The 21,561-nt window shown below is 33.7% G+C and overlaps 3 protein-coding genes across 3 annotated transcripts; 1 reads left to right on the top strand and 2 right to left on the bottom strand.

The window, feature by feature from the left end:
* Nucleotides 1-802: 802 nt before the first annotated feature.
* Nucleotides 803-5,447, bottom strand: LOC145556447 (sulfite exporter TauE/SafE family protein 3-like). The gene is made up of 12 exons (XM_081618099.1): nt 5,039-5,447; nt 4,397-4,556; nt 3,882-4,082; nt 3,734-3,798; nt 3,259-3,286; nt 3,099-3,166; nt 2,933-3,019; nt 2,717-2,767; nt 2,380-2,601; nt 1,787-1,880; nt 1,479-1,619; nt 803-1,156 (listed from the first exon to the last, which is right to left on the bottom strand). The coding sequence occupies exons 1-12, from the start codon at nt 5,255-5,257 to the stop codon at nt 1,071-1,073; spliced, it is 1,422 nt and encodes a 473-aa protein (XP_081474225.1). The 5' UTR covers nt 5,258-5,447; the 3' UTR covers nt 803-1,070.
* Nucleotides 5,448-8,682: 3,235 nt separating this feature from the next.
* Nucleotides 8,683-14,856, bottom strand: LOC145642149 (exosome complex component RRP45B-like). Its single transcript, XM_081693244.1, has 11 exons — nt 14,703-14,856; nt 14,293-14,438; nt 12,394-12,603; nt 11,577-11,672; nt 11,362-11,476; nt 10,596-10,676; nt 10,319-10,507; nt 10,095-10,171; nt 9,235-9,376; nt 8,751-8,952; nt 8,683-8,714 (listed from the first exon to the last, which is right to left on the bottom strand). The coding sequence occupies exons 2-9, from the start codon at nt 14,427-14,429 to the stop codon at nt 9,373-9,375; spliced, it is 909 nt and encodes a 302-aa protein (XP_081549370.1). The 5' UTR covers nt 14,430-14,438; nt 14,703-14,856; the 3' UTR covers nt 8,683-8,714; nt 8,751-8,952; nt 9,235-9,372.
* A 1,614-nt stretch (nt 14,857-16,470) lies between these two features.
* LOC145642151 (rhomboid-like protein 11, chloroplastic) lies at nt 16,471-21,515 on the top strand. The gene is made up of 7 exons (XM_081693246.1): nt 16,471-16,769; nt 18,513-18,637; nt 19,737-19,822; nt 20,067-20,107; nt 20,204-20,370; nt 20,444-20,506; nt 21,072-21,515. Exons 1-7 carry the CDS (start codon nt 16,523-16,525, stop codon nt 21,231-21,233), a joined length of 891 nt encoding a protein of 296 aa, XP_081549372.1. The 5' UTR covers nt 16,471-16,522; the 3' UTR covers nt 21,234-21,515.
* The last annotated feature ends 46 nt before the right edge of the window (nt 21,516-21,561 follow it).

Below are 21,561 nucleotides of genomic sequence, written 5' to 3' on the forward strand. Positions count from 1 at the left end.
TTCTTTATTCCCCGTGTTTTCTCACTTTTGTTTGAGAAGATTGCCTTTCTACGATGTTTCGGGTTATTACACGATGTTTCGGGTTGTTGCTTTGAATTACATAATAATAATAATAATACGTTATATAGAATATGATGATGTAAATATTAATCGTTTAAAATAAAAGAGCATATTGCATTTTCATGTGTTATGTTTGTACTCTTTATATAAGGAATGTGATTGTATAAATCAAAATATGAAAGTCCATGATGTTTAAATAATCGAGGTCATTGTAAAGTATCTTGACCATGTAGGTGAGTTTTTTTTTTGTTAATGTGGACGACTTTAAACGAGGATCATTGGTTAAAGTAATACAATGTGTGGTGGACTGGTGGATAAACCGTCTTTTAAAATTGAATAGTTAAACGCACGATTGATGCTCTGAGTTGTTAAGTGTCCTACATGAGACGAGTTGTTAAGTTTGATCATTATGATATGCGAAGTCAAATTGGCTATTTGCATATTAATAAGGAATCTAAAATTGTAAGCATTAGCCAACTTGGAGAATTATTATGAGAACATGACCCCAAAAGTTGTTCTTATTCTAAATAATTCAAAAGTAGGATTTGTATGAGAAGATGGACAAAAGTTTTCCAAAATGATTCTAGTGCAAAAACAGGGGGAAAAAAAATAATTATGTTAGTAGCTTTATAAAACCTTAAGTTGTCTTTAATTGACTCTTCCTTGTACAAAGTACAGACCAAGGAGAACAAAGATGTTCGCGTATAATCCATTAGAATAAGCATAGTTAAAACTGAAAGTCTGAAAGTAAGAGGACAGAATTGTTCATCAGTTAATGTGGATCTGGTGTTATTACAAGGAGCTATTTGTAAGAGAGCTTTTCAACATTATGTTCTTCAAAATAAAATACTACATACAATAAAATCTGTACATAAAGAATTGGTGTTTTTGCAAATACAAGGTAGAAACGTTGCTCTAAGATAATACACACTACTGTTATATAAAATGTGTAACTGATTATAACAGCACGGGGCATTGTATCCCCGAGAAATAGTAAAGGCTTACAAGTCTTATGCCTTGTACTTGCAAAGATCCTCAAATCCCATGAATTCATGTCGTTGAATCTTTCCAACTATGTTTGAAATGCCAACACCGCCTAAAAAATATAAACAGAGCAATATCAATGATGGAAGTTACTTCAGATTTCCTGTTTCTGAGTTCTGATGGTAACATGCATATACAAAACTAGTATCTTCACCTGAGAAACACTTTTATAAGAACTTTGTGAGCCTTAGTCCAAACTTAATTTTCCTTCTAAGTCTATTACACTTACCTCTTTTTAGTTGCGGATTGCGCTAACGGTCTATTTGAGCTAATTTTCTTAACATGAACTTACTGGCCCTTTTCTAAACTTAACAGAGTGAAAGAACAAAGCCTTAGAGCATCGTAAGGTCAAAATAAGCACGTGTAGAGCTCACCTAGTGAGACGGCGCTGATGAAGATTGTGAAAGCTAGAATGAAGATTATAAAGGATGCCCTCCCCATAATAATTATCAACTTTCTGACAGCATGTTGTCCAACAAAGGCAGCAACAGTTGCCACAGCCATAAAGTAAAGTGCTGCAAGAACAATCAGATAAAACTTGTTAGTATGCAGAAAAAATAAAATAGAATTCAATGCAAGGAAAATAATAGACATACAAAAGTCATTAAGGACTTCAAAGATCAGTATTTTTTAAAAGACCTTGTGTATTTTGGATAAAGAAGACTAATAGGTGATTGCTTACCATAAGGGACAGGAAAACGTTTAAGAAGGTAGTACTCTATAACAGACATAGATGCAGAAAAAGCCATTGCAAAGGTAGCAGTAGCACTTGAAACCTGCAGAACATATCAAAGATTATGATTCCCACTTAGCGATACTGACTAATAATTTATGGATGCTTGTAGAGCTATAAGACAAACTTTGAGTCAACTTCTGCTAAAGATCAATCACATCCATTTTTGCAAGATACTTGAAAGATATAGATAGATATCCAAGTACTTGTTTACAACTGATTGCTTAGTGTGAATAACCATCCCAGTGCTTCATCAATTTTGAATACTCGTTTCAAAAGCTAACTCAATCGGCCAGCATGTAAATTATTCACAAATGAATGTTTACTCATGAAAAGATCCAGTATAAGAGCAATTCATTCATTCACTAGTTTGAGGTGAAAGGAGTCATACCATATCACTAAGGCAACAGAATTCAACTTCTTTTAATTGTCACAATAGCGTCTTTAGTCTTCCATGAAATATCTCATAAGAATCTCAACCTCTTACACTTGGAATATAGAATTAAAAAGGACTCTTACATTTATACAAACAAAAGTCTCACCTGAGGAGGGATTCCCAGCTCCAAAAACAAGGGACCCAAAATAAATCCACCACCAAGGCCAAGCAGTCCACCAGCTATACCAGCCAAAATCCCATAACAACAATACATGACGAGCTGGTGGACTTTCCACATAGTGGATGCATTTCCTTTGGATGAGATTATTCTTCGTCCATTGTACAGGCTGACTGCTTCATATAAGGATACACCAACAGCAACAGGTACCTGGAACACAAAAATAATCATTTAATATTCTCCACAGAGCAAAAGAAGGATCAAAAAGCTCTTGTCATACATAGTAAACAAGAGGAGAATAGTTAATTGGATGCATAAACAATACCTGCAACAAGCTCAAAACCCAATAGGCTGTTGAACAAGTAGCCGTAGTTTCCTGTTCAGTTTAATTTATTTGTAGAAAAGTAATTAGATATACTATAAAATTAAGAGGACCATAGGCAGACCAGCAAGCCAGAAACTCTGCTAGTCTGCTTGAAAACCCCTTCCTGCCAAATTACTGAAAGACTGTATAAAAGATAGAGCTGGAAGATAAAAGGACCTTAACAATCTGCAGGACAAGAAATGACACCCAAACAAACACAAGCAGACCAAGTTCCCTCCAGCAAACATTTTTTACGGCAGAAACCTATATCAATCACATCTCAGTTATAAAAAATAACAATCTTGAATTAGGTAAAAATCTCAAATAGTTAGAAATTACTCACTTTTGTTTCTTCACCCTCCTTGTTTGGGAAATCAGGAAGGGGCTTATACTCCACTCCACCACTAACACCTGCTCCCAATATCATAAAAAAAGATGAATATCTAAGATATTGAATCAAAAGAGCCTTAGAATGCCTTTAGTTAAGACGTATATGAACTCACCATTTGATGCCAAATACCTCAGAGCTTCCTGAAAACAAATGCAACTAAGGTTAAGGGGGGACATTGCAACTTAATTAATAATAACAAAAGCTTAAATAAGACTTCATTGCATTACCCTTCATCAAAACTTGTGTGAACCTATTCAAACTTATCTGAATTAACCTGAACGAATTAAGACTTATTGTAAGTTGTAAAGTGATCTTTGTAGCCTTAAAGCCCTTGTCAGACCCGAATTTTCCTGAAACTTATCTTTCTAGGGAGAACATTCAAGCAAAATTACTGAAAGAGTTTTGTTTTTTCCTCAACACTCTTTCCAGTTGACACGTCATTAAAAAAAAATTCAAAATTGGATATTACGATTAAGAACTCGTGAAAATTTAACATGAACTCTGAATTATGGATCTGGCTACTAAGTTACACAGCTAGAATATAATGAATATCAGTATCTGCACAAACACTTTAATGGTCCAATCACCTGTTTCATCAACGTTTCCTTTCTCCAAGTTTCAACGCCTTTAAAGAGTGCCTTGATAGATGTGCCTATAGAAAGTCAGCTCAGATTAGGCTGTCATGCTATCAGCAAAAAAAATACATGAAATCAACTAGCAGCACCAATAAATTACCTATGAAAATAATGATCAGCAAGACTGTGACCATCCATTCAGCAAATATCACATTAAAAGTAACACCAATACTTATTCCCAGCAAGAGCATAGGCTGGAAAAGTAGAGCTAAATCATAATCGATGATTGGCATATCAAGTGTTGGATGCCTTAGATTCAGATTGTAGTACACAGTTGAGGCTGCAGCACCCGTTATCATACCTGAAGATCAAACAATATCACTCTAACAATCATATTCAACTGCCACAATATTGCTTACCATATTATCAAACAAGATAAAATGAAACACTGTAAATACAGAAAGGGGTAAACAGAAAATTCCAGCCTGATATTCCATCATACAAAAACAGTCAAAATTCATAATAATCCAACCAAGATTCCATAGAACATTTCCAAATATTCTGGATAATTCCGTTTTGACATTTTGTTAATCATCAACAAACTAACTGACAAAGCAATATAGTCTTACTTCTTCACACAATCTGACAGACAATATAACAAGGTTAAACCCTTACATTTGGATATAGCAGTTGCAGATTTTGGATCAAACCCAATAACAAGACTAAGCATTGGCACAAATATCCCACCACCTCCAACACCACCAACACTTCCAAATGCTGCTCCACAAAATCCAATAAAAGACCCCACAACAATTTGCCACCCAAATTTAAATTCCTGTAATGTATGAACCCATGAGGCCATGATAATACAATTTTACTTGCAAAGTCAATATTCATATAAGTTAATGCACAAAATATTTACAAAACTATTCATATTAAACCAACATACAAAAAATGTTACAAAAAACAAATCAGTTAAGCACAACTATTGTGCAACCCAACTGTGGATGTCTACTAGCATAGTTAGTAAAGTCTTACGGGTGTTTACTATTAAACGGTATCAAATCCCGTTTACATCATTGACCCACCAGGCCGCCAAAGAAAAAATAAACAAAAACAAAAACCTGCAACCCAATTAAAAACCCTTTTCTGGGCACTTTCTGTTCCATAACAAATGCATTACCACATGATTCAATATTTTGGGTATCCACAACAAAATTAAGATAAAAGTGTTAAAAGGGCATATAAATTCAATTAATTTAAACCAATTCACTAATTTAAAAGAAAAAAAGTGTTGACTTTGTAAGTGGGTTTTACCGGCCAAACATGGTGGTTACCAGAGTGATCAGGTTGCCACCAAAAATTGACAAATTGGGAAAGAAGATGATCTGAAGTTGAAGTGATGGTGGAATTGATAATCTGGGAATTTTGGGTTCTTATCACAGCTGAAGCCAACAACAAGCTTAAAGCAACCATTGAAATTAAGCTCAAAATCTTCCATTTTGGCAATCCTCCAAATAAATCATTCATCATCATTATATCCAAAATATGGTAACAAATAAAAAAAATACCCAATAATAGTATTTCGTAATCAAATAAATTTGGCCAAAATATCTATGTTTGTGTCAATTTATGATGTGAGAAATGAGAATGGATATGGAATACGTAGTGGAGTACAGTAGTTGGCTAAGGGAGTGGAGCCGTGGAGGACTATATAACTATTCGATAGTTCACGAAATTCAATGGTAAGCAAAGCATGTTAAAATACCAAACACCCGCTAAATTAATACCGTAATCGTTATATTCTCTTTGTCCCTTATTATTTTTTTTCCCCTTTCGTTCTCCTTATCTACGAATCGTCGAATCTACTTAGATTACCATGTGTAAATTTTTGCACGTTTTTCAAAAAAAAAATAACTTTGTCTCCTAAGCAATAAAATAGATTAAGAAAGTATAGAGGTAGTGGGCTGAATAGCCCAAATTGACCTGAGCCATGGCCCAACATCCAAAAAAAAAAGCACGACATGACACAAGAACAGTGTAAGAGCAACATGACACGTTACTATGCTTGTCGGATTGTGGGTCGGGTCTCCTTCTCTATTTAGGAGAAGCACGACTAGACATGGTCCTACACGACAAAATACACTAAAATTAGTGAAAATAGGCTTAGTCACGCAAGCACGACATAACATAATAGCAGTGGCCTTCGGTCGTGCATGGGTCAACCTTTTGAAAGTTTTGGCATGGCTGGTAGTTCGTAGGCTGGGTCTAACTAACTCCAAAGCACGAAGGTTTGGCACAAGACACAACCAAACACGACCCACAACAATCTTTATGAGGTCAGGGGAGTAATGACAAATTAACGTGAATAATCTCAAGCCTTCAACTTTTCCAATTGATGATTACGTTGTACTCATATTTAAAGTATTACAACGTCATATTTAAGTTGAATTTGACAAACAGTAATGACTGTATTAGGAGCTGAATATTTTTTTCAATGGATTTGACTCACAATCTCATAAAAAACGAACTACGGATGATAATATACTTATCAAAAATAAGAGTGAACGCATGTTGTTAATGATTCAAATACGAATTCACTATTGTGTATAGTTAATGATGTTGATGTCAAAATATGTGCATTGAATACGCGGTAAAAAGTTAAATCCGACAATCATAAAAGAGATAAGTTGACTGTATTTCATTTTAAATTGAGACAAAAGAAGTATATAACTATTGATGTACTGTTTATTAAAGTTATAAGAAGATTGATAAGGAATAAGAGTTGTTTAATCAATGTGACAAATTATAAGACAATAATTCAGTCACAAACCACATCACAACAACCATGAATAATTGGATTAATGGCTCCATGACAAAAATGACCTACAATAGTGTCTCATTGTGCCCACCTTCGATTAGTAAGACATCTAGGAGTAACAACTCTATTATGAATTTATTATGATAAATATGAATGTTGATGTTTAGTATTTAGGTTAAGCTTATCTTTGGTAAGTGGTGGTGGATTAGCATGAGTATATTTGTACAAACTTCATTTTAATTTGATTGATATTCGTACATGAGTACATGATATACATGTGATACATCCCGTCAAATTAAATGTTGATATATCATAAATGTTCATGGACTTTTAAATTCAAAACATTAATTTAATATATTAATAAGTTTAGTTAGGGCGATGCCCAGGGTCTATATGTTAATTATTATTTATTTCGTATTATAGTTTTCATGCATTATAATAATCTTAAATATTCGGTATTTTTATAGATTTTTTTTTATAATAATTTATTCCGTACTTTTATTTATTTTAATAATTTGTAAAAAAAAATACTCGTAGCCTACATTAGTTATATTTAAGAATAATAAATAAGTAAAAATATTATATAGCAAAAATGATATGTCTTTTTATTTATTTTCTAATGGACCAAGTTCAAATCTTGGTGGAAGAGAGGGGTGACATATAGTGTATATCGTTGATTATTTAGATTGAGCGTATACCATATAGTCATATACTTTTATAATCGCAACACTAGGGGTTGCAAAAGTTTTAAGTGAATAATACGGTGAAGACTTAAAGGTGAATTTTATAATAATCCGTATAAATTATACGTTATCCTTTTTTATATTTAACATGCTTTGACTATTGCATAACTCACAACTTATATTTTGACTAGATTTTGTGATTTATAGCTACAATAAAATGCCAATAAGTGCTATCAAAAAAAAAAAAAATGTCAATAAGTCTTGTGTAAGGCGGGCTTACGTTAATTTTATTGTAAGACCGTGAATAATTAAAGAGTAACTTTAACAATTTTTTTTGATAACTTTAACCCCGTTAAGGATATCTTTTATTTTTTTTCTAGTTTTATTGTATTTTAATGTGTAACTTCTACTTCGTATTATATACATGTTTTGAGGGCTAATATGATTGATGTAAATATGTAGTACATTATAAATATTTTTGAAGGGTAAAATTTTTGTTACTAGTATACAAAATAGTAACTTCTGTAGTATAAAAGGGTAATTTTAAATATTTTTATGATAACTTTAACCTGTTTCACAATAACTTAATAAAAGTCCACCTTAATCAAGAATTTGCGAAAAAATGAATGTGGAATCTCGAATGAATTATCTCAATGTAAATTGTATTAATATTCACTTTTTATATTATTACAAGATTGATGATTAGAGATATTAATCGTTAGATTTGTGCGTTTGCAAACGTAATAAAGACACGTGTCAAATGAAAAAAAAAACAGGGAAAGTAGTTAGTGACGATATGTTTGATTGTTAGTGTGAGAGAAATTTTGTACTTGTACACTATTTGTGTAGGTGGAGTGTTTTTGTTTTTTTTTTTTTTTTTTGAAAGCGTAGGTGGAGTAAACCGGAGAAATAAAGGAATAATATAGCAGTGGATCTAGAACAATTAAAAAAAAAGTATTAAATATAATTATTAAACCGACATAAAAGAAAGGTATTGCAATTATTATGAATCGAAAAGAGTAATAATTTGATGGTCTGATTCTCTTCATCTCATAGAGTTCCCCTTTGCTTTTGAACAAATTTGAAGGTGGTAGAGTTTGTTGAAATTGTTGAAATCAAAGATTTTTGTTATTTAAATCTTTTTCTATTTCAAATTAACAAGAGAAGATTTAACTTCAAAGTACTTGAGATACATTATTAAGTGAACAACTATAATGTCATATGTAATGAAGATATATTTGTGTAAAATGAAGTATTCAAACTACAAAGGGGTTGAAGTTGGTAGATTTTAAATAGGTTATTAAGTTCAGTGACGTTTAAGAACACATTTATTCAGGATGAATGCTCAAAAGTCAAAACATACAATCGAAACGAACAACACTTTTCTCCCTAGGGAGAAAAAAAAAAAAAAAAAAAAACTCTTTAAACAAGGGAAATTGACAAGATGATCAATGGTCATAAATTTGTGCATATAAACAGCTATAATTAGCTTGAAGGTTGTGCCAAAAAAAAAAAAAAAAAAAACCTTGAAGGGAAGAAGCCAAGCGGCCCATTTTTGCAAAAAAATAAACTACTAACAAGTAAAACTAGATAAACGGGGGGAAAAGAGAAGCCGGAAGGTCGACAAGAAGAAGGTGTACACGGAAGATCAAGCTTTCCTTCTAATAAAATGTATCACTCGCTAATGTCATGTACAGTCCTATGTTGTAGATGAGAAGTTGAGATGCCTGCAATTGAACAGCAGCAACGGCGTAAGATGGTAAGACAACTGCGTATATACTGCAAAAAACGAAAAGTGTATACACAGAATAACTTTTTTACATGATTTGATATGCCATAGATAGGGTTGGGCTCGATTAATCAAAGATAGAATTCTAGATCATGAACAGCTTGAAAAGCCTTTAAAATTAGAATTCCAGATATTTGGAATGAACTTTTAGGACATATCTGAAGTCATGTGCTAACAGAAATTTTGAAACTAATCCTCCAAAGAATTAAAAGAAACTTACCGGTGAGAAAAAGACCCCCGTTAATTTCCTCATTTTCCAGGGCAAAATTTGTCTCACCAGAAAAATGACAGTGATGAAACTCCATATTCTTGTTGTAGTGTTTTAAAACAAAAATTCTGATGGATGTCTACCATCGGTTTACCTACAAAAGTCAAGAAATGAGAGACAGCTAGCATACGTAGAAATTAGAAATTACTGTAGTGCAGATAAATTGGGGTCGTGGAGACTGACAATCATGATGCCGAACAAGGAACAAACGCACTCAAAGAATACAGCATAGATAAGAGAAGCATTCGATTAACCTTAATATTTCTTTGACTGTATCTTTATAAAGGTAAAAGATATACAATTATAGATCAGATTTTAGGATATATAATACTCCGTAATAGAGAGAAATGGAGAAAGACTAATCTCATATGACGAATGCATTACAAATTTGATATTTTCTTTCCCTGATTCCCTCATTGTTGGTCATCCTTGTCAACCCTTTTACATTCCTTTCTTCAGGCACTCATTAAGTCAAGAAAAGCATTTTGACAGCTTACTTATATTTTTTACTCCGTAGTAACTTGGTTTCAGGTGCACAAAACAACTCGCCATATGAAAGGTTTAAACACACATGGAAAGTAACATTGAACTCACTGCTGGGACTATCTGAGATTCTGACTTGGGAAATTCATTTTAGCTCATTGGCTCAGATACAGAGAAAAGCACAAGCAGTTAAACATGAAAACAGATGCAGAACAAACATATATAACTAGTTTTATAATCTCTTGGCTCTTGCCCCAACATCTAAATGATGATAATTCAATTTTACATAATATCTGCTTCTACTTAAACAATACACTTTCGATGCTAACCTCTCAATTTGACCCCCTGCAGCAGATGGGTGGCGCTTGACCTTGCGATATGCTTTTTCTGTATTGTATGATTCAACCTATAAGTAAATTCAAATTTAAATGGTTAGAAACCCCACAAAAATGTCATAACCAGTTAACCACCACCACCACAACAACAACAACAACAACAAAATTATAAAAAAAATTCCAATAACATAATAACAAAGAATATAACTAGATCTTACAGCTTCCTTAATCTTGGTAGTTATATCGGCAGATTTGACAGAAGCAACCCGTAAGCACTGCATAACAACATTGTGCATGACACCAACTCCGCCACCCTTTTGAATGGCACATATATCTCCATTTGTGTTTATCGTAACAGTCATTCTGCCTTTCATTATGGCCTCTTCAGAGTGAGTAGGATCTATCACCTGTATCAATTGGTATACATGAAAAGTCCATCCTAATAGCAAAGACTAGCAATTCTCTCAAAGATATGCTGTTAAACTCATTTCTTACCACAACACTATCAGAAGTGAAGAAAGCAAATGTCACAGCTATAGGAAGATGATGAACTATCAATGGAAGCGGCTCACGCACCTGCCAAAGTACGGACAAGAATTTAAAATTATGAAATTTGTGGGAAAGGCCTCTCATAATTAACCACAACAGACTAAATACAGTAAATGAATCTAGGAACTTTTTCTTAAAAAAAAAGTGAATGGAGTCAATCCTTCAAAACTCTAGAAACAAGCGATTTACCTTCTACAGTGCCAATAGCGGCAGGAGCCTATATATATATATATATTAGACATTTTAATTCAAGAATTAGGTGGATCACCAAGTTACATGAATTTATTCCCTTGGCCTTTAGTCAAGCCTCTTGTTTAGAGGAAAAAATAGTTACAATCCTTGTTAGTCATTCCACCTAAACATTCAGGAGTTTCATTATTTACAAAGTTTAGTACTGGTAATACTATAATGGTTGAAACCCCGTATCATCACACCCCAGTGATCTAGAATACCTACGAGAAGCACTGGATAAAAGGTATATCATATACTGAAAATTTTATTAAAGAATATTCTGGGGCAAAAAAATGAAGGTCAGGAACTAGAAAAAAAAAAATAACAAGAAATTAATGTACGAAGTATAAAAATAAAACAGTGACAACAGTACTTGGTTAATTCTACATTTTGCTGCTTAAAGCCTTAAAACACTTAGATGATTAATTTAAGTGCTATAACCATAAACTTTAGCCAAAAATCAAGAGAGAGATCAACATACCTCAGGAGGATGCACGGTTAATTCTTGTCCATCTTCTCCCCCCAGAGTACAGTCTGGCCTCCTGAACGTCAGAAGGGCTGCCAAAGCAGCAATATTTGCAGCATCAACAAGATTTCTGAGCCAATGAGAAACATGAGCTGTCATATGTAAATACCAAGAGTCCAAGACACAAGAAAATAGAGTTCTGTCTCATGAAAAGAAACATCACATCATACCCTCCATTATCTAGTATGTGAAGATCAATACGAATGGACCACACTAATTTGCCAGCAAGGACACAAAGTGATTCTGTATCAATTGCCCTGCTCTCCCTGCAAGAGCATTTCAGAGTCAAAACAATCCCTGTATAAGCAAACCAACTAAGAAAAGAAGAGAACCAAACTAGGTAGTGTAAAACTTAGTTCTGATCACTAATATCTCAAATATCAAATTGTATTCTTAAATTTATACGTAGTATTTTATTTATTGGATTCATCATGCCACCAAAAGTACCAGAAGTACCAGCAGACCTTAGATGTCCAGGAATTAGTATGCCTTCCCATATTCCTAAATTTCTAGACCAACCAGCCATGTGGACCCAGTCTCCTTTCTGTCATAGCATTCTCCTAACTGCAATGAATAGAGGCATTTGCAAAACCCCAGCCCACCCCAACCCAAACTGATACTAAACCCTAAACACTGGTTGTAAAGTCTTGATATTTTTTGACATTAAACATATTAAGACCAACAATAGATGAAAAATTAAGTTAGCTTCAGCTTTGAAACCATTTCTCAAATCAGATAATTGTCTCAATCTAGTAATTGCATTCTGTAGGTGACAAATTCAGCAGAAATCAATTAAGTACTAAGCAAGATTTACAATGATAAAACTCTCACTACTATTTCAGATTGCTACATTCATCATAAGGCATGCCTTATATGATCATCAAAACGTTTCCAAAGCTAATGGTCAAAACTCAAAACAGGTTTATGTTGCAGTCTTAAGTCCAAGAATAAATGGTATGATCTAGAAGAAACGAAGTTAAAACAAACCTCAAACCGCGATCTATTATACGTCCCAATTCCACAGCAGATTCTCCAGGGCGGCCTGCCTCAAATGAGGAATCAGCCATAGGAGAAAACTCAGTATAAATAGCGAGTGATCCTTCATTTAGCCTGTCTTTAAAAGGTTGAACAAGCTGAGCAGTCACAAAACCCATGACATGAGTCTGGCCAAGCTGCACCTCAGAAGAACCATCTTCTCTGCAATTTAAAGAAAGTATGAGCAATTCTGATTTCTGAATCACCATATTATCAAGCAAAAGATATCAAACCAGAGCAACTCATATATGACCAGAGTATGTCACATTATCAAACCAATTAATTCATGGCCATTATGATCTGACCTATAATGTAACAATACATAAATAAACTATAAAAACCATATTTACTGACAAAAAACAATGACTTCATACACTGAGATCAAATACTAGGTTTTGTATCACTTTTAAAAATGAAACGCATCAAAAAAGAGAATACATCATGGCAACAGAAAATATATTTTGAATGCTCTTCTAGAGAATAATAATTTGGAATTCCTATATTTATGGATCTTATTGGCCACAGCTCATCATCAGTATTTCCTAAACAGTTTTGTGCATAATCCATCTCCAACTCTCCATTCCAATTAGGATGAAAAACAAATAAAAACTCAGTAGGAAGGAATTTTCTGCAAATGAGGTCACATTGATGTACCTTCACACAGTGTTTTGAAGGGTACGAGACACACTAATGCAATAAGGATCCTAGAGCCAAGATATAAGGTGAGATCACATGGGACACAAGTACACAACAAATGCCAAAATTCTTTCATACACCATAATGCATCAAATCACCCATTCAAATGAAGAGAACAGCAGGAGGAGCCTTGTGATTTAAATTTTAATAGAAGAATTAAAGATAGAAAACATTAAGTGAGCAATCTGCAGTCCCATGGGATGCCTTGAGTTGACTGTGCACCAGCAAAAAGTTACTTTACTTTGAGCCATGTAGGCAACCACTTGTTGCAGCACCTTTATAAACATAACCTATACAAAGTGTACACTACTTGAGAGTCAAGACTCATAATAACCCCATTACACCAACAAATCAATAATCCTTTGTACTTCACCTGATTGGAAGAGTAATTAGCAAACACCAATGCAGTCAAGATTCAAGAATCTGGCAAGTACATGTCAAATATTTAGGTATCAATCTCACCTGCATAGGTCAGCCTATCCAGTTGACAAAACTGTCTTTGTTAATCCCAACACCACATCAAACTTCAACTCCAACCTAAGTGCTCCAGAAGGGAAAACCTACAATCACCTTTTTCCCAAACTATATACTACAGCCAAAACAGCCTGCCTGCTCCTCCATTTTAGGACATCACATCATGCTAGGCGTGTGGAAGATAGGTCCTTTAACCTAATTGCATACATTTGCTTTCTATTTCTTTTAAATATGCATCACCCAAAAGAAAAAGTTCCAATCGAGGACCTTTCAATAATAGTTCATCTCCTTGTGTAAATCCAATAAGAGTGGTAACAACGAGCTCTTTGAACATCTAAAAAGACACTGCATAGGGCACCTACTACGCAATAACGTTTGTTGTTGTTAGGTCCTTCTAATATCTTGTGGTTCTACCTGCCTACTCTCACTGGCACTACGGAAGACTATTCTAATTCCTTGAATGTTATCAGTTCACTGTAATTTAGGGACGGAGGGAGTATACTAAAACAGATAGCGAGTAAAACCCATGGTGTCCAACATGATTATGACATTCTCTATATGTGGAATCAGTGAATTGTAGGGCTATATATAATAAAGACACATTATCAATGCACAGAAAACAAATAAAACGACATTCATAAGTCATAACAACACACAATTACAAAAAGAAAAACCTTTTACCGGCCAAATTTTATGGTTAAACGACGGTAGTCAAAAGGGCGGCGTCCATCAACTCTGAGATCCGAAAACAATGCCGTCTCAATAAAATTCTTCTCATTCACAGTCATATTCCAACTATTAGCTAATCTTTGCTCCATTTTTTCACACTGTAAAACACCCCCAAACAGCAAACAAAATCAACCTACAAAATTATCTTTCTTGCAACAATTACAACAAACCCAGAAAAAATTACCAATAAAATAGCAAAAACTAGCATGAAAACATCAACTAATGCTCAAATTTTCTTTAACAACAATTTCTTTGAATAACCCACAAAGTCATAGTTATAATGCAGTACATAAACACCAAAAAGATCAAATTTTTACAAACAAATTCCAGTATTCCACACAATATTACAGATGAAATTATACCAGACGAGAGGCAAAGGCGCACAACGGAGGAGTGGCGGCGGCGGCGGGAGCAGAAGTAAATTGAGTTCACCAACGAGAGAATGTGTGCCTATTTGAGTTGGGGTTCATTCACTCGACCAGTAGTCAATCTTGCTTCTTTGTAATGAAAGACACTTTTTTTCTTTTCTTTTTTTTATGTCCCAAACTCCCCAAAACACCCCTTTTTCAATATGGACTCAACAATCAACATCATCGATTAAGGCATAAATCAATTAGATGAATCAAATTTGTAATTTGAGTAAGTTTATTTAAGGTTTTTAAGGTTTTTCGAAAGAAGGTTTGTCGTTTTGGGCTAGTGTGATGAAATCAAATTTAAATTATTTTTATTTTATTTTATCGTATCGTGTTGTGTCGTGCTTTTCCAACAAAAATGTTATTTAAGTTTATTAACTCAAACACTTATGCTTCATAGTGTGATAGTTATACAAGCTTGTGCTGATGTCGCGTCTTTGGTTGTCCTATACTAGTGCTATTATAAGTTTTGCTACCCATGTGAGATTATAAGGTTTGCATATTTTCAATAACATTGACCAAACTACACAAATATTTTTTTTTTTTTTTTTTTGCCCAATTAATTAAGTATTAGGTACTAAAAATTGAAACTTCATGTAAAAGTCATTGTACTTTTTTTTCTAAGTAATCATAAGGTCTTATCAATGAAAGCTCGCACAGATAACCCTAATCAACTTAGTAAACATAGTTGTTTGAGAGTAGGAATGAGAAGAGAGGTCATTATCATGTGATGCACACACAACTACTATATTTTAGTGATTTGTATTCAATTTAATTTCACCGGATAAACTAAAGTTTGCAAAAATAAAATAATGAAAAATGAAATAAAGTAATTTTTTTTACATGAATAAATAAATAATTAGGGGAAATCAGCGATATGAGACGTCCAAATCTTCCGCTATAAGGTGTTTATATGGATACAAGAAAACTTTGCTCAAAGTTGATGGTTAATAATACTTTTCCTCACAATACAATTTATGTAGATCGAGCACTAACTATTTCACTAACCCTAACATGACCTTAATGGCTTTCTTTCATTCTTCGAGGTATTGTTTTCTATATGCTTGTTGTGTGTACCAAACCTCTACAAGCTTCCCATATTTAAAGATAATCAAATGATTAGAGATGGAGAAATGCACTTAGTTATGTTTAGTTAATTAATAAAATGAGACATCATAGGAGTATTAATTTTTTTTTTCGCTAATATACATCTAAAAATCAGCATATAAATATTTTTTAGATTTCAAATCACATTTATATCAACGAAGAATTTGGTAAAGTGAAGTTATCAAGTCACCACTGTCCATTGACATAAAATCTACGAAGGCAATTAGCCATTACAAAATTTACTATTCCATTTTGTTAATTTTACCCTCTCATTTTCCCAACTTTTGCCTTTCCCCGTCAAATTGCACTTATTAGGCTCTTTACCCATACATCATATTTATGTATTTATACTTCCTCCATTTATATCAATCATCCTTCGTTCAGTTTTCCAATCAGTTTAGTTTAGTTCAGTTCAGTTCAATTCAGCTCCAATGAATTCAGTTCAGTTCAATTCAGCTCCAATGAATTCAGTTCAGTTCAATTCCTATTTTTCTCTCTCATAATATTCAGTTCAGTTCAATTGAGCTCAAATCATTAGTAAATCAGAATATACCCTTACTCCCTTAACTCAATTTCTTTACAAAGACAAACACACACAAATTGAGGTAACTCAACATTCAAGTAGTGAACCAAGCAAAGGGGTAGAGAGTGGGAGACAGAGAATGGCACAAGTCCAGCAATTCCTAGCACTAAGACCATTCTCTTCTACAAATGGGATGTTCATACCTATCTTTCGACCTCCATTTAACCCCAAATTCCATGTCTTTGGCGCCATTTCTCTCTCCAATTTTCACAGAAAACCAAAACTTTCCAATCCCAATTATGTTTCCATCTCTCGTTCTTCCCCTTTTGCTTATCCTCACCACCCCACTTCTGGGTTTCGCCATTTTTGCAAATTTAGTGATTCTGGTACCCTTTCTTTCTCTTCTCTAACAATAATCGAGGGAGTTCTAATTTTTATATGAATGTTTATATATTGATGGGGGTTATATTATTAGACTTGTTGATTTTGTTGGGATTTAATTAATCAAATTTTGTATGATGTTGCCCTTGTTTTGATGTTGATATGTTTTAGTTAATTCAAGGAAGGGGATTTTAGCTGATTTCTTGATGATTTGTGTGCAATATTTTTATTTAAACATTTTTGGGAATTTGTTGTTTAGGAAGCATGAATTTTATGCTGGTAATGTTATAATTTGAGGTTTTGGGGTGAATTTAGAAGCTTTATGCCATTGACTGTAGAGGTTATTAAGAGTTTATGCTCTTATCTAGTGTGCTAGCTTTAGTTGGAATTATTACATTTATGCTGTGTATTGCTTATTTACATAAGAATTAGATTGTGAATATTTAGCCTTTAGGTTCTCTAAATGAAGTGTTAGAGATTATAAGTAGTGTGGTGTGATAATACTGTATTAGGTACATGACACCCGGGTGTATATTAGATACCTTGCCCTCAAGAAGACTTGTACATGGAGTTGATCAATGGATGACAAGCGTGTATGTGTTGAGTTTTACTTTTGAACATGAGCTACTTGGTTGATGATATAAATGAATGCATGTGACTTTGATGGGATAGGTTTATTTGGCTTTACTAAATGTTGTGAGAAATTTAAGCTAAGTAAGGGTTGCTTAGTGTATTAGTGTGGATTGCTGTATTTTACACTCCTTTCTTATTGAGCGGAGGAGTATCGAACTTCTTGAGTAAGTCGTTGTTGAAGATGAGAATTTATATATATGGAAGATGATTGTAACTTATAAATGTATTGCTGAGTATTTGTAACTGATTCAATTGTAGAGGATTAACTGGCAAGGTTTCAAAGGTGTGGTTGGGTCTATTCTGTAAACTTACAAACCTGAATTTGAAGTTGGGTTTTGGAAAGAACAAGAGGCTGATGCTATCTTCTGGAGTTCCAACTGTAAATCACTCTGTATTTAGATGAAGATTCATGAATTTTCTATTTGGGAGTAAGGTTGATGATTCGATAGATGGTATGCTTTCAATAGTTGGTTTAGCATTCTGAGGGAGTGAGGTTCCTTTCCTAGAAGAATTCTTAAAGCCGTGTTATGCTTAATTCTTAAATCAATTTTTTTTTTAGTTTATCTTCTTTCATCGGTTATACTTGAGTTTTACAATCAGATGAATATAAGCTTGGAAGACAAATAGTGATCTCTTTATTTAATGAAAATGGCAATGTCACAAGTAGACTACAGGGAAGCTTGCCTTGTGAAAACAGAGGCAATGAAAAGCATGCATGAGTATCAAATTGTTCACTAGTTCTCAGAAAATTAAAGAAGGGTAGTTCATCAAATTTATGAATTCAATTTCATGATTACCTTGGCAATATTTCTATTAGCCTTACAAGTTACAGCTTCTTGATCAGTACAGATGAAAGAAAAATGGTGTACTTTAGCTTTAAGGTGTAATATGAATTGCTTTGACTGAGATCAAAATGTATAGTTGCATGACAACTGTGATGTGTCTGTCATATGCAATTATACACTAATTCAATCACCTCAAGTATTTAATTTTCTTTTACTTATTATGCTCAAGTAATTTTCATTAATTAGCTTTATCATTTTTTAACCTTCAGACAAGCTTTATAGATATTAAAGTGGGTACTTTTGTAAGCAGTATATTAAAACCTTTTACAGACTCAATGTCACAGCTGGAGCTTGGGAAACAATATGGGAGACGCAAACCAGAGAAGAGGGTGAACGCAATATTCTGGATTATTCTTCTTAACCTTGCTATATATGTGGCAGATCACATCTTTCTGGTACTGTATATGTCACTTCTTTTGGTTAAGATAGTAATTGCCACTTCTTTTGGTTAACATACTTATCACTCCCTTCGTCCCCGAAAGAACGACCTATTTGGCCTAATTTTAGTCCCAAAAAGAATGACCCATTAGCATTAAAATACCCACCAATTTGCAACAATATTTGTGCAAAATTAGTTTCCCCATATAAAATTTTGTTTTTCCATATACTCTTATTACTATCTCTCTCTACTTTTTTGTAAGCCCCATATAAATTTATCTTTCCAATATACTTTTACCTCTTTTATTTAACTTTATTAATACCCGCAAAATCAACCCAAAAGGGTCGTTCTTTCGGGGACGGAGGGCTTAAGTAATTATCTACAGTATTTTCAAAAAGTATGAAAAGACCTTAGCAAACTTTGCACTTTGTCATGCAAATTTTGGTGAGGAGAGACATGAAACTTAATTGTTTGTGCCAATCATATATTTTATTAAATTTGTCATCCTTGATAATGCCTATCAACACTGAAACTTTTTAATACTCCCTCCGTCCCTTATTAATAGTTCCTTATGGCCAAGTTTAAGTCCGAAAATAATAGTCCCATTTGCTTTTTTCTAGTACCATTAATATGAATTTTACATCAAAACTCTCTCAAATTTGCAACAATATTTGTGTAAATTTAACTTTCCCATGTAAATTTTGCTTTCCCATGTACTTTTTATTACTTTCTCTCTCTACTTTTTTGCATATCCAATGTAAATTTACTTTCCAATGTACTTTACTACATCTTATTTATGTTTATTAGTTCCCGTGAAAACTTTCCATAATGGACTATCAATAAGGGACGGAGGGAGTAGTATAACTTGAAGCTATTGATTCCCCTAATTATACTTAATATTGAAAAATTCTCTATCAGAAACCCTAATGCTGCGCTAATTATCTAATAAATTGATATATATTTGTTCACCATGTGGGGGTTGCCTTTTTATTTTTTTTTATTTTTTTATTTTTTTTTTTTTTATTTTTTTTTTATTTTTTTTTTTTTTGCTATTGTAGAGTCGTTGCATCAGGTAGCTCAGTTATCTCCTGTTTTTATCTTCATATAAATCTCAGGTTCGAGACATCAAAGCCCTATACTTGTTCCACAATCGACCTGCTTGGTACCAGTTTGTGACAGCTGCATTTTGTCATGCAAATTGGTAAGGTTCCACAACTATTATGCACTAATGAGTACTTGATTGAGTAGAGTGCAGCGTATAAGAACTATTGCATAAGTTAGGAGAGAGCCTCAATTGTATGCCACATCTAAAAGTCCTATTTTCCCAACCAAAAAAAAAAAGAAAAAAAAATATTAAATTTTTAGTGTTCGGGCTCAGCAATAGTGCAAAACCCATGTCCTGGTCTTGTCTTTCAGTAAATTTTAGCTGCTGCTGTCATCTGCAGGAACCATCTTTCCAGCAATCTGTTCTTTCTTTACATTTTCGGTAAGACAATTTGTTTATGTTGAATTTGGAATGTGGTCTGAACGCCTCGTTCTTGCACAATATGAAAATTGGAGTGGCTTTCCACTATATGTGTAGGGAAGCTCGTGGAAGAGGAAGAAGGTAGCTTTGCATTGTGGCTTTCTTATATTCTAACAGGTGCTGGTGCAAACCTTGTTTCTTGGTTGGTTCTCCCAAGAAATGCAGTTTCTGTTGGAGCCTCTGGTGCCGTTTTCGGCTTGTTTGCAATAAGCGTCCTTGTGAAGGTAATATTGAGGTTTAGAATGTATATATAGCAGGCCATGCCTCACTGTGCCTGACTTTCCTAGCTGGTTGCAGATGTCATTGGATTGGAGAAAGATTCTTGAAGTGCTCATATTGGGCCAATTTGTGATAGAGAAGGTGAGTACTCCAATTCCCCTCCAAGTTTATAATTGTATCAAGTATCTTGTGTAACCCAGCTAAATAAGACAACTTTATACCTATCATTAGGAAAAAAAGAATTTCAACTAATACCTGTTTAACATGTCATGATACACATAAAAGATTCTTTCTTCTGAACTGTGAATGTTATGTAACATAATAATTCAAAATGCTTATTGTGGTTATGAACTCTTGGTGTCTTTGTAAACACTACAACCGTCATTGATTAGTGTAATAACTACCAAATGGTTTCCAATTATTTCATGCTTTCATTGAGTGTGACCTGGTTGTTTGTATGCGACTTCTTTCTGCTTTATGAAATCTTTGCTTCAGAAGAATACTGATAGTTCATATTAAAGATAGGCAAACTAATATATGGTTATTGGGATTTTTTTTTACTGTAAAGAAAGACTCTGATGGTATACCTGTATGAGTATATGACTGCCTATATTTTTGTTTTATCTCTCTTAATTTTGCACCTTACCTGGGAACTAAGATATGCTGCCCAAACATAATTTTTCTATCTATCCTCTTATCATGTTAGGTGATGGAAGCAGCTCAAGCATCAACTGGTTTGTCCAATGGCTTCATTGGAACCTACTCGTTACAGAATGTCAACCACATTGCGCATCTATCAGGTGCTTTGGTTGGGGTACTTTTGGTATGGTTACTAAGTAGGGTTCCATCTGATCCGTCAGAAGGGTAGCCTGAGAAGCCTGATACATACTGTAACACAAAGAAAGCCACTTAAAAGAGTTGAAGCATAGCTGCTGTGCTGATTTCCTTCCCTAATTACAATATGTATTGAGGGTTGATGAAAAACGAAAGTTGCCAGCAGGATAACAAACGGGCCTATTACAAGCTGTTGTGCATAACAGTTTCGAGCAAACCTAGGTTTGCATATATAGAGACCATTTTAGGCTGTATAATGAATTGATGAATGAATTGTTACATAAAATAATTTTCTGAAAGTATGTCTTCTCTTTAAGTACCTGCTTCCATAATTATATGGAAAATGGCAACAGAAGTACAAT

The sequence above is a fragment of the Chenopodium album genome, chromosome 8 (genome assembly GCF_948465745.1).
Source record: "Chenopodium album chromosome 8, dcCheAlbu1.1, whole genome shotgun sequence".
Lineage (NCBI taxonomy): Eukaryota > Viridiplantae > Streptophyta > Magnoliopsida > Caryophyllales > Amaranthaceae > Chenopodium > Chenopodium album.